The sequence below is a fragment of the Felis catus genome, chromosome D2 (assembly GCF_018350175.1).
Source record: "Felis catus isolate Fca126 chromosome D2, F.catus_Fca126_mat1.0, whole genome shotgun sequence".
NCBI lineage: Eukaryota > Metazoa > Chordata > Mammalia > Carnivora > Felidae > Felis > Felis catus.
In genome coordinates, this window is record NC_058378.1 from 33,771,618 (window position 1) to 33,785,944 (window position 14,327).

At 36.7% G+C, this 14,327-nt stretch overlaps 1 protein-coding gene across 9 annotated transcripts in view; it reads right to left on the minus strand.

The window, feature by feature from the left end:
* ECD (ecdysoneless cell cycle regulator) overlaps positions 1-14,327 on the minus strand; it is a 50,676-nt gene that overhangs the window by 19,656 nt on the left and 16,693 nt on the right. For 6 of the 9 annotated variants that reach the window (XM_045040140.1, XM_045040139.1, XM_045040141.1 and 3 more), the window contains exons 10-15: positions 10,490-10,531; positions 7,308-7,414; positions 6,990-7,173; positions 5,321-5,388; positions 3,611-3,825; positions 892-1,102 (exon numbers count right to left, since the gene is read on the minus strand). In XM_045040140.1, the coding sequence (XP_044896075.1) occupies positions 892-1,102; positions 3,611-3,825; positions 5,321-5,388; positions 6,990-7,173; positions 7,308-7,414; positions 10,490-10,531 (827 nt within the window). Of the gene's footprint in view, positions 1-818; positions 1,103-3,610; positions 3,826-5,320; positions 5,389-6,989; positions 7,174-7,307; positions 7,415-10,489; positions 10,532-14,327 lie in introns of those variants that run through there. The other 3 variants (XM_045040143.1, XM_003994047.6, XM_045040144.1) reach the window with 3 other exon arrangements.

The following is a 14,327-nucleotide window of genomic DNA, read 5'->3' on the forward strand; positions in this document are numbered from 1 at the left end:
TTGATTGTCCTGTTAGGTTGGCAGCTTGCCCTGACCTGAACTGAACCCAGCATGTAGAAGGGAAAAGCACTCTCGAAAGAGAGGTCCTGAGATTTCTTCATATCTTGCAGTTAGAAGAAAACAGTTCAGGGTCCATGTGTATTACCATCTCCCAATGTTTTCGGTCTCTATGTGGGTGTGTTTGTGAGCACATGTGTACACATCCCCCAATCTGAAAATACTGACAGAAAGGGGAGTGTGCAGGATTCCTGGTTATGAGTTTCTCAAACTTACCATGGAGTAACTGTTTGCTTTTGGATTAATGTGTTGTTTTAGAAAAGAAAAGATGTGAGAGGCTAATAGAGGAGCTGCAACGTTGAACTTTGTTTCCTGGCAGTGAGTGGGGAGAGGGCTTTGCTTCTTAGAACTCCAAGGATATCTGAAAAGTGAGGCAAAACAGGGCAGGGTTCGGGAACTAAAAATGGCAGATAAATAAAATGAACTTTGGTACAGGGCCTACCTGGATAGACAATATTCATGTGGCAATGAGCTGTGAAGGTGCTAACAATAAAAAGAGCCCACTCAGTTCATGAAGCAGAATAGGAAAAACAGGTAAAACATAAAAACAAATGTATCTATTACCAGAGTGAGCCTGGTAATTGGAATAAAAAAGCAACTCATTCATTCCTTATTTTTGCCTTTAACCCTTAATAAAGATAAACTTAATGTTCTAAACATGGAGTGTGTAAATCAGGGGCTGTCCAGGAACTTGATATTCTCTCTCCTGCTGACTTCAAAACCTTTTATGTTACCTCAGAGTCATCCACACTACAAATGAGCACAATCAGACTCAATATTTATTTAAGAAGAAAAAAGAGGTGAGATGTGCTGGTTAATCTTGCATCGGCTTACTTGTGGGTCTGTGATCGGTGTTATCAGGCAGCTGTACTCCCATGCTTTGTAAAAGGTTGGACGCAGGTCCTGCCAGGCCAGCTTGGGAACTATAGGATTCCAGTATGTTGGAAACCAGGTTCAGGTCTACGTCCACTGGTGTCATAACAGATCCTCCTGCACCAGAATCTTCCTCATCTGAATTATTACTGGTAGTCTGGGAGAGAGGTTCCTTATTGATAGAAAAGAAAATCATGAGATAATAGGCCATTAGGTGGGATGGTAGTTACAATAAAAACTAAACAATGTAAAATTGAATTCTAAATTAAAAAGGAAATTTCTTATCCTTAATGACAAAGTAAAAATGAAATCTAATAAACCTTACAATTTAACACACACAATAGAATGTGGTTCTAAAGATTAAAACACACTGATTTCTAGAAAAAGTTTTTATAAATTGGACTTCTTCCCCATTCTGAAATAGCCTAAGGGAGATAACCAGGGTTAAGGAGACATATTTATAACTTACCTAAGAGTTGTAAAAGAAATAAAAATGAACATTTTATATATATATAAAAGAACCTATTTTTTTTCTAAATGAAAGAAACTAGATTTCTTTTTTTTTTTTTTCCTCATGAAAAAACTTCAAGTAAAAACCTGAAGTTCTGTGGAATTCAACCACAAAGATTCTGAGTTATTACCTGAGCCTCTGGTTTCACAGGATGGGGAAAGGATTTGAAAGACTGTAGTGTGATCTATAGACTATCTTTGCTATTCAAAGCGCAGTTCAAGCGTCAGTAGCACGTGCACTGCTTTGATGCTTGTTAGAAATGTAAAATCTCAGGCTTCACCCCAGACCTTACTTAACCAGAATTTTGTTTATTTTCTATATTTTACTTCTATTTTACTTAGATCTTTAGATGGTTCATATACATATTAAAATCTAAGATACACTACTTTAAAAATTTTTTTTTTCAACGTTTATTTATTTTTGGGACAGAGAGAGACAGAGCATGAACGGGGGAGGGGCAGAGAGAGAGGGAGACACAGAATCGGAAACAGGCTCCAGGCTCCAAGCCATCAGCCCAGAGCCCGACGCGGGGCTCGAACTCACGGACCTCGAGATCGTGACCTGGCTGAAGTCCGACGCTTAACCGACTGCGCCACCCAGGCGCCCCTAAGATACACTACTTTAGATAAATCTAACAATACGGTTTCTTGGTTTTTATGAGGTCTGGGCAATAATGGAAATGATTCTAGTTTAAATGTAGTTTAGATGATGAAAGCAAGGTGAGTAACATTCATTAAGGGCCTTATTGTGGGTTTTACTGTTGTCTCATTTGGTTCTCATGTTAATCCTACAACACAGGTATTATTGGTTAATGGATATATATTCACAGTGGGTGGCTCAACTGGATTTCAAACCCTAATCCAGAAGTTCCACTCTCCTTCATAATGTCTTTGCGGTATAGGTTAGACACTGATGGTATAAAAACTAGGATAAAAAAGAGTGTGAGATGAAGTCTTAATTTGGTTCTAAATTAAAAAAGAAAAAAAACAAACAGTATTAAGACTTGAAAATTATTTAGATATTTAAGATCCTTTCTCTTTTTTTAAAGTCAGTGTAAGCTGCGAGTAGTAGAATGCAACTGCATAATCTGACCACATTGCATGACTTTTTAAATCCTGATAACAGAAGAACTAATATAATTAAACTTAAGGGGCATCTCAGTGGCTCAGTTGGTTAAGTGTCCAACTTTGACTCAGGTCATGATCTCGCAGTTTGTGAGTTTGAGCCCCCCATCAGGATCTCTGCTGTCAGCCTGGAGCCCGCTTTGGTTCCTCTGTCCCCCTCTATTTGCCCCTCCCCAACTTGTGTTCACGCCCTCTCTCTCTCTCTCTCTCTCTCTCTCTCTCTCAAAAATAAATAAACATTAAAAATTTTTTTATTTTTTTTTTAATTTTTTTTTTAACATTTATTTATTTTTGAGACAGAGACAGAGCATGAATGGGGGAGGGTCAGAGAGAGGGAGACACAGAATCTGAAACAGGCTCCAAGCTCTGAGCTGTCAGCACAGAGCCTGACACGGGGCTCGAACTCCCGGACCGCGAGATCATGACCTGAGCTGAAGTCGGCTGCTTAACCGACTGAGCCACCCAGGCGCCCCAACATTAAAATTTTTTTTAAAAACTTAAAAAATAAGGGGGCGCCTGGGTGGCTCAGTCGGTTGAGCAGCTTCGGCTCAGGTCATGATCTCACAGTTTGTGAGTTCGAGCCCCGTGTTGGGCTCTGTGTTGATAGCTCAGAGCCTGGAGCCTGTTTTGGATTCCATGTCTCCCTCTCTCACTCTGCTCCTCCCCCACTCATGCTATCTCTCTCTCTCTTTCTCAAAAATAAACATTAAAGAAAAAAATTTTTTAATAAAAATTAAAAATTAATTTTAATAATATATTTATAAATTTAATACATTTATAAGTAATAAATGTAATACATCAAAAATAAAAAAATAAATTATATTTAGGAGAGTAAAGTTAATAATCTTTCATCCTAATAGTTAGGGAAACATTAGCAATCTTACATTCTTATTTATTTCAAATAAAAAAATCAAATTTATCACCAAAAAATGATCACAAATCAAAAAAAGGAAAGAAAAAGAGAAACTAAGATAAAATATAGTTTTAGCTTTCCTTCATAATATTAAGATACTCAGACACGGGAAAAGGTTAAACACACACGTACCATTTGCTTCTGGGTGGTGAAACTTTTGCCAATGCTGGTATTTGCCAATTCCTGGTCCATCTGGGCCATGTATGACTTGAGATCATTAAGAGTTCCTTTTAAAGATGCTTCTTCCCCAGTCCCCTGTGTTTTAAGATCCAAGTCATCATCACTGTCTAAACATTCAAAGTCTTCATCATCCAGATCATCAGAATCTGATTCATGAGGTCTTGGCCCTACACAGACCCCAACACAGAAAGAGCCACATGTAATTTCTTCTTGAGTAGTTATACCTTTCAAAAGAGTTAAATATTATCTTCATAAAAGGACCAATATACACAAATTAACTTCATAAAAACCCCTTCCAGAAAATGGTACTGCTGGCAGATATTTTCAGAAAAGTACATAGGCTGAACTGAAAAAAAAAATTTTTTTTTAAATGAGAATTCAATTACTAAAATTTTTTTAAAAATTTAAAAACTACATGAATATATTTTGATACAAATACTCAAGCCATACAGAGTTATTATTGTCTCACAGCTCACTCTCTTCCCAGAGTTAAACATCTTTTAACAGTTTGGTGGGCATCCAGGCCTTTATGTAGTCCTACACATATGTATATAAACATAAGGTTCTTTTTTTTTTTTTTCACATACATACATATTGAACTATGGTTTGCTTTTCCACTTATTTATATGTCTTGGAAGTCCTTCTTTGTGAAAACATAGATGGATCTTATTCTTTCTTAAGAATGCACAATGTTTGGGGCACCTGAGTGGCTCAGTCGGTTAAGCATCCGACTTCGGCTCAGGTCATGATCTCGCAGTTCGTGAGTTCAAGCCCCGCGTCAGGCTGGGTGCTGACAGCTCAGAGCCTGGAGCCTGTTTCGGATTCTGTGTCTCCCTCTCTCTCTCTGACCCTCCCCGGTTCATGCTCTGTCTCTCTCTGTCTCAAAAATAAATAAATGTTAAAAAAAATTTTTTTTTAAATGCACAATGTTTCATAACACAAACGTACTACAATTTTTTTAACCATTTCCTTCTCCATGGACATTTGGGATATTCTAATTTTTTGCTATTAACAATGTTGCAATCACCATCTTAGCACATTATGTCTTTTTCATAGTGAAAATTCCTGGCAATAAATTACTAAGTCAAAGGTTATAAATTTTCTAGGATACCAAACCACCGTGAGAAAGACAACTTACAGTTCCACGCTCACGGTTTGACAGTGCCCATTTCTTCAGCTCTTGAGAAAACTAGGTATTGCCAATCTTTAAAATCTTTGCCAATATGATCGGCAAAAAAATAAGTTCTTATTTTGTATTGTGTATTCACTTACTAGAAACAGTTAAGTCTTTTCAAATATTTGTCTATATTTCTTCTTCAAGGCACTGCCTATTTAAATCCTTTGTTGACTTTTAAATTTGGGCTATTTGTCTTTTTATTATTAGTGTTAAGTACAGTAAGTCTAAAAGAGAATAAACAGTATTAACATGGAAACCATATCTGGCCACATAGCATTCACTCATTCAAATAATGAACGAGCAGCAACTATGTCCGGCACTGAGCTAAGCATTCTCTGCAAAATCATTCAACTGGGCAGAAGTTCATGGTTGAAAGCAACTTAAAATCATGAAGAAAAAGCAAATACTTTGACTTCCAATGCTCCAGTGCTCTAGCCACAGCCTTGTAGTTTCAAAATGAAAATAAACATCGTACTGTAACTTACCTAAAATCTTGTCAAAATAATTAAGAAAAGAATCTGCATCAAAAGTGATTGGAGCCTCAGAAGGTTCTCTGCAAGGTTAAAGGAAAAAGACCATTAATCCTAAACATAACTCTTTGGAACTTTTTTTAAAGCAGTGCCATTCTTAGGAACACTACCAGATATAGGATCTCAAGAGGTACACCAAGAAAAACTGTAGTTTAAATGGTCTTGAGGGCAAAAGAAATGGGAAAGACTGATGTAAGAAAAGTAAAAATTGCACTTTGTTTATGCACATTAAACTTATGCCAATTTAGGGACCTACCCACCATCCACCTCCCACAAGATATATATAGCATTAGCAGAAGAAATCACTTATCTGAGTTAATTTACATAAAGTCTATTTCTTTAAGAACTAAACCTTTAAAAGTAAATAAGAACATACCTTTCTTTATCTCTGCTTTCTTAGAGAATACTGAACATAAATTTTTATCTTCTTATGAGGCTTAAGAGCATCAACATGAATAAAGATATATTTGCTATACAAGTAACAATTCCATCTATCTTATTTTCTTACATTTATTTGCCAAATGTAACTTCCCATTTCTCCTGTTATTATTTCTTTCTCTGATGAAATCTTTTATTCCCCTCTTTTGAGTGTGAAGCTTACAATCTGCTTGTTGGGTAGCAGATCTGAAGTGTGGGTTTGCTGAGAGCTAGATGTTAAGAGTCCATAAGGTTCTGAGTAAAAGTTTAAAGAGTAAAATGCAGTTTCCTTGCACAGCTCTGGGATGGAAGCTCTTAGATCTGTTGAGCAGTCTCTCTGACTTACTTTAAGAATTGCTGGGAATGCAAGCTGGTGCAGCCACTCTGGAAAACAGTATGGGGGTTCCTCAAAAAAACTAAAAATAGAACTACCCTACGACCCAGCAATTGCACTACTAGGTATTTATCCAAGGGATACAGGTGTGCTGTTTCGAAGGGACACATGAACCCCCATGTTTATAGCAGCACTATCAACAACAGCCGAAGTACGGAAAGAGTCCAAATGTCCATCGATGGATGAATGGATAAAGAAGATGTGGTATATATATATAATGGAGTATTACTCGGCAATCAAAAAGAATGAAATCTTGCCATTTGCAACTATGTGGATGGAACTGGAGGGTATTATGCTAAGTGAAATTAGTCAATCAGAGAAAGACAAAAATCATATGACTTCACTCATATGAGAACTTTAAGAGACAAAACAGATGAACATAAGGAAAGGGAAACAAAAATCATATAAAACCAGGGAGGGGGACAAAACAGAAGAGACTCATAAATATGGAGAACAAACTGAGGGTTACGGGAGGGGCTATGGGAGGGGGATTGGGCTAAATGGGTAAGGGGCACTAAGGAATCTACTCCTATAATCATTGTTCTATATGCTGTATGCTAACTAATTTGGATATAAATTAAAATATATATATATATAAAACAAGTTAAAAAAAAAAAAAAGAATTGCAAAGGATCAGGCTATTAAAAATATGACTCCAAAAAAGTCATCAGGGTACTAGGCACCAAAAGAGGGAAACATAGCAGTACAAAAAAAAAAAAAAAAAAAAAAAAAAAGAGTGGAAATGGCAATGACTAGATGACTTTAACATCTGGGTTTTAACTACTTATATATTTATACTTTAACACAAATTACCGAGGCAGCTCTGCTCCTTTGTGGGTTGAGACTTTAGATATGAAAGCTTTCATGCTCTCTGAGACTTGAGTCAAGTCATAGTTCTGTTCCTCCTTCTTGGAAATGGGCTCTGCTTCTTTTTTGCCAGCAGCTTCCTGCAGTAGCTGGTCCAGCTGATCTGGTGAGAGATCTAACCACTGGTCATCTGAAAAAGAAGAAAACATGATACTGCCATACTGTACTCACATGGCAGGTACTCTCAGAGAAGGGCCCTATGAGACCTAGCGGAATATTTTAATTTTTCCTCACCCTTCTGCTCTCTCTTGGCCCATGACTTACCATCTTCTGGGGGAAGATTAGCTTCTTCCTTCTTAAGCTCTTCTATATCAAATGGTGTGGTCTGTAATAAGGTTAAGATTTCTTCACCTGGGCTCAGAGCAAGAGAGCTATAAAAAATAAAAGACATGGGGATTTTTTTATAAGACAGCTCAGAATAATAATCACAAAAAAATATTTTAAAGCTGGAGGCAATTATCTAGTCTAATTTGTTTTTAAGCAATTGTTTTAAGTTATAGACCTCTTTTTCTCAAATAAAATCTTACCAGTAACTCTAAAATATAAAAGAACTCAAAGAAAAAATGCTTTGTACAGCAAAGGAAACCATCTACAAACTGAAAAGGCAACCTACTGAATGGGAGAAAATATTTACAAACACATATATCTGATAAAGGGTTAACATCCAAAATATATAAAGGACTCATGCAACTTGATAGGAAAAAACAAATGTGATTTAAAAATGGGCTGAGGACCTGAATAAACATTTTTCTAAAGAAGGTGTACAAATGGCCAACAGGTACATGAAAAGGCACTCAACATCACTAATCATCAGGAAATGCAAATCAAAATGAAAATGAGATATCACTTCACACCAGTCAGAATGGCTACCACCAAAAAGACAAGAGAGAATAAGCATTGGTAAGGATGTGGAGAGAAGGGAACCCTTGTGCACCGTTGGTGAGAATGTAAATTGGTGTAACCACTATGGAAAAAAGTATGGAGGTTCCTCAAAAAATTAAAAATAGAACTACCATATGATCCAACAATTCTACTTCTGGGTATATATGTAAAGAATATTGAAGAGATCCCTGCATTCCCATGTTCACTGCAGCATTACGCACAATAGCTAAGATATAGAAACAACCTAAGTGTCCCATCAATGGATGAATAAAGAAGATGTGCTATATTAATGCAATGGAATATTATTCAGAGAAATATATATGAGAAAGAAGGAAATCCTATTATTTGTGAAATGGATTGACCTTGAGGGTATTATGCTAATTGAATAAACCAGACAGAGAAAGACAAATACTGCATGGTATCACATATATGTGGAATCTAAAAAAAAGTAAAGCTCATAGGAACAGAATAGATCAGTAGTTGCCAGGGAGTAGGAGGTGAGAGAAATAAGGAGAGGTTGGTAAAAGGGTATATAGTTTCTGAATACAGTCTGAGGATCTAATGTAAAACATGGTACCCATAGTTGATAACACTGTATTATATAATTGAAATCTGTTAAGAGAGTAGAACTTAAATGTTCTCACTGCTCCCCCAAAAAGATAAATATATGAGGTGATGGAATTGTCAATTAACTAGTTAGTGATAATCTCTTCACATGCACGTATCTCAAATCACCATGAAAAAACAAATCACCATGATATACACTTTAAATATCTTTAGATTTTGTTTCTCAATTACATCTCAATAAAGCTAAAAAAAAAAGTTTTGATTAAAATGGAGTCTGGAGGCTCAGAGATATATCTACTTCACCTTTGCCTTTCACTCTGCAGCAGGCTGCACGGAACACCATCTTGAAGCTGCTGACTTAGTGCAACTCTTTTAATTTATATATAGCATATATATATGAGGAAAAGAAAACCCTGAGGAAAATACGAACTAAAATGAATCTTGCATGTATAATATGCTAGGCTAGCACTTTAAATACATTTTCTTATTGGGGCGCCTAAGTGGCTCAGTCAGTTAAGTGTCCAACTTCAGCTCAGGTCATAATCTCACGGTTCATGAGTTCGAGCCCTGAGTTGAGCTCTGTGCTGACAGCTCAGAGGCTCCAGGCTCTTTCTCTCTCTCTCTTCTTTCTCTCTCAAAAATAAACATTCAAAAAATTTTTTACAAAAATCCTCAACAAGATATTAGCCAACCAGATCCAACAATACATTAAAAAAATTATTCACCATGACCAAGCGGGATTTATACCTGGGATGCAGGGCTGGTTCAATATCCACAAAACAATCAATGTGATTCATCACATCAATAAAAGAAAGGACAAGAACCATATGATCCTCTCAATAGATGCAGAGAAAGCATCTGACAAAATACAACATCCTTTCTTGATAAAAACCCTCAAGAAAGTAGGGATAGAAGGATCATACTTAAACATCATAAAAGCCATATACGAAAGACCCAACACTAATATGATATTCAATGGGGAAACACTGAGAGCTTTCCCCCTAAGGTCAGGAACAAGACAGGGATGTCTACTCTGGCCACTGTTATCCAACACAGTATTGGAAGTCTTAGCCTCAGCAATCAGACAACACAAAGAAATAAAAGGCATCAAAATCGGCCAGGAGGTGGTCAAATTTTCACTCTTCACAGATGACATGGTACTCTACATGGAAAACCCAAAAGTTTCCACCAAAAAACTTCTAGAACTGATTCATGAATTCAGCAAAGTTGCAGGATATAAAATCAATGCACAGAAATTGGTTGCATTCCTACATACTAACAATGAAACAACAGAAAGAGAAATCAAGGAATCGATCCTATTTACAACTGCACCAAAAACCATAAAATACCTAGGAATAAATCTAACCAAAGAGGTGAAAAATCTATATACTGAAAATATAGAAAGCTTATGAAAGAAATTGAAGACACACAAAAAATATATTGGCAAAATATTCCATGCTCCTGGATAGGAAGAACAAATATTGTTAAAATGTCAACACTGCCCAAAGCAATCTACATAGGCAATGCAATCCCTATCAAAGTAACACCGGCATTCTTCACAGAGCTAAAATAAACAATCCTAAAATTTGTATGGAACCAGAAAAGACCCCGAATAGCCAAAGCAATCTTGAAAAAGAAAACCAAAGCAGGAGGCAGCATAATCCTGGACTTTAAGCTGTATTACAAAGCTGTAATCATCAAGACAGTATGGTACTGGCACAAGAACAGACACTCAGATCGATGGAACAGAATAGATAACTCAGAAATGGACCCAAAAACATGGCCAACTAATCTCTGACAAAGCAGGAAAGAATATTCAGTGGAATAAAGACAGTCTCTCCAGCAAGTGGTGCTAGGAAAACTGCACAGCGACATGCAGAAGAATGAACCTGGACCACTTTCTTACACCATACACAAAAATAAACTCAAAATGGATGAAAGACCTAAACGTAAGACAGGAAGCCATCAAAATCCCCGAGGAGAAAGCAGGCAAAAACCTTTTTGATCTTGGCTGCAGCAACTTCTTACTCAACATGTCTCTGGAGGCAAGGGAAACAAAAGCAAAAATTAACTACTGGGACCTCATCAACATAAAAAGCTTCTGCACAACAAAGGAAACAATCAGCGAAACTAAAAGGCAACCAACAGAATGGGAGAAGATATTTACAAATGACATATCAGATAAAGTGTTAGTATCCAAAATCTATAAAGAACTTACCAAAGAACTTATCTATAAAGAACCAAAAAACAAATAATCCAGTGAAGAAATGGGCAAAAGACATGAATAGACACTTCTCCAAAGAAGACATCAAGATAGCCAACTGACACATGAAAAAATGCTCAACATCACTCATCATCAGGGAAACACAAATCAAAACCACAATGAAATACCACTTCACACCTGTCAGAATGGCTAACATTAACAACTCAGGCAACAGCAGATGTTGGTGAGGATGTGGAAAAAGAGGATCTCTTTTGCACTGCTGGTGGGAATGCAAACTGGTGTAGCCACTCTGGAAAACAGCATGGAGGTTCCTCAAAAAATTAAAAATAGAACTACCTTATGACCCAGCAATTGCACCACTAGGTATATATCCAAGGGATCAGGTATGCTGTTTCAAATGTTTATAACAGCACCATCAACAACAGCCAAAGTATGGAAAGAGCCCAAATGTCCACCGATGGATGAATGGATAAAGATGTGGTATATATATATACAATGGAGTATTACTCAGCAATAAAAAGAATGAAATCTTGCCATTTTCAACTATGTGGATGGAACTAGAGGGTATTATGCTAAGTGAAATTAGTCAGAGAAAGACAAATATCATATGACTTCACTCATATGGGGACTTTAAGACACAGAACACATGAACATAAGGGAAGGGAAACAAAAATCATATAAAAAGAGGGAGGGGGACAAAACATAAGAGACTCTTAAAAATGGAGAACAAACAGAGGATTACTGGAGGGGTTGTGGGAGGGGGATGGGCTAAACGGGTAAGGGGAATTAAGGAATCTACTCCTGAAATCATTGTTGCACTATATGCTAACTAACTTGGATGCAAATTAAAAAAAATTTTTTTTAAATACATTTTCTTATTTAGTCCTCTAATTACTATTATAAGTGATAATCCTATTTTATAGAGGAGAAAACCAGAGCTCTGTGATATTCTATAACTTTTACAAGGTCATTGAGTTGGACAGCAAAAGCTTGAAATCAAGTCTTCTGATACTATTTTATGATCTTCCTACAATAAACTAACGAGGAAATATGCCCAGAAATTATCTATATAATGAGCATACTATTTTATGATGGCAATGTAACCTGTTTTGTTTTTTTTTAATGTTTACTTATTTTTGAGAGAGAGACAGAGTGTGAGTGGGGGAGGGGCAGAGAGCAAGGGAGACAAAGAATCTGAAGCAGGCTCCAGGCTCTAAGCTGTCAGCACAGAACACGGCGTGGAGCTCAAGCTCACAAATCACGAGGTCATGACCTGAGCTGAAGTCAGACGCTTAACAGACTGAGCCACCCAGGCACCCCAATATGACCTATTACATAAATTAATGGAAACCTGAACCCTGTCTGAGCTATTTAAAATTTTTTTTTTAATATTTATTTTTGAGAGAGAAAGAGCACGAGTGAGGCAGGGGCAGAAAAAGAGGGAGACACAGAATCCAAAGCAGGCTCCAGGCTCTGAGCTGTCAGCACAGAGCCCAACACAGGGCTAGAACTCACGAACCGCTAGATCATGACCTGAGCCAAAGTCGGAGGCTTAACCAACTAAGTCACCCATGCTTCCCTGACCTATTTAGAATGGAGCAAATCAAGTTATAGAATGGACTTACATTTATTTAGTAAAGATCTGCATACCTTGCTAAATCATGTGGGTGACAGGAAATCATCCCTACTCCATATTATGAAAATATTATTAGGAGAGAGAAAAGAAATACACAAATAATCATAACAAGTTACAAAATATAAAATCATATAGGAATACCAATGCTATGTAGAATCACAGGAGATGATTACATTAACTACAAGAAAATTAAAAAGGAAAAGAGGTAATGGACGTAGTTGAGTTAGGACTTAAAGAATGGGTAAGATTTTGACAAGGAAGATAGGGTAGAGAAACCTCAGGCAAGAGGGGAAACGAACATTTGTATAGAGGCAGAGAATTGAGGAACGTGTTCACAAAGCAAATGGTGTTCAGTGTGGCTTAAGTGGGGCAGACAGGGCTGAACAGATGGACTGAAATGAGAGCACAGTGAGCCTGAAGTGGCTAAGTTTGGACTCAATGAAATAAGCAGTAGGTGATCACTGACGGCTTCTTTTTTATTTTTAATTTTTGTTTTAAGAGATTTAAATAGTGCAGACAAGTCTAAAAGATGACCAAAAAAAAAAAAAAAAAAAAAAGATGATATAGCATATTTTTACCCACCTAGAATTATAATATTGTTATACTTCTAATCTAAAGGTATGATTATACTTTGACACTTAACATAAAAAATTAAACAAGTAACATATACATTTCCTTAAAAATTATACATAAAGCTAATATTTTTCCTTTGATGACCAACACTATCAGTTCCAATCCATCTTGTTGCTACCCAGAAATGATTGCTCTCACAAATACCCTTCTTGTCCACTGAGTGTGTATATGTGTGAATGTCTGTGTGTGTGCGCACACGCATGTGTACGTATCTATGTTGTAACTGCTGTTTGTTCTCTTTCCCTGGAATTTTATCCCCCCAAATACCTGTATGCCTCATTCCCTCACTTCACTTATGTGTCTTCTCAAACTAAACCTCCTTGGAAAGTCCTCCTTGACCAAACTATCTAGAAGAGCAGCCTAGACCTCTCTGTTCCCACACGCTGTTTTTTTTTCTTTAAAGCACTGATCACCATCTAACAGCATATAGTGATTTATTGTCTTTCTCCTACATTAGCACGTAAACTCCATAAGGGCAGGGAGACTTTGGATTCGCTTGCTGTATCCCTAGTGCCTGGAAATAATAAATATTGGTTGAATGAATTAATATATACATGTCTATAAGTAATATATAGTATTTTATGTATTAAAACTTTTTATATGTAATAGAATCCATACTGTACACATTTACAATATCCTTTTTTCATTCAACATCATGTTTACAAGACGTATTTATTTAGATCAGTGGTTTTTAACTGGGGACAATTTTGCCCCCAGAGGACATTTGCAATGTCTGATGATATTTTTGGTTGTCACAATTGGGGGCAGGGTGGACAGCTACTGGCATTTACTAGGTAGAAGCCAGAGATGCTGCTAAACATCCTATAATGCACACAACAGTCTCCCACAACAAGAAATTATCTTGTACAAAATGTCAACAATGCCAAGGTTTAGAAACCTTGGATTGGTTTACATATATTTAGCTAATCTCTGGTTACGTAATGGATAGTAGTCTATCCTACAAACACACCGCAATCCATTTATCTACTATTGATGGATACTTACACTATTCAATTTTTCACTATTACAGTCTCTAATAATTTTTAGGAGAGGGGGTAATATGATTAAAGATATATTTCAAGCATATTCTCTGGCTCTAATGGTTGCATTGGAAGTGGAGAGTCACTAGAGGTTGGGAAGCAAGTTTAGGTATCGTTATAGTTCAAGAAATAAGTGTTAAAATATATATATACGTATTAGAGTAGGTAGGCAGCAAAAGAGAAAAATGTAAGACACAAGATAACAATAAAAAGGATTTAGGGGGCAGCCTGGGTGGCTCAGTGAGTTAAGCATCTGACTCTTGATTTTGGCTCAGGTCATTATCTCATGTTTCATGTTATGG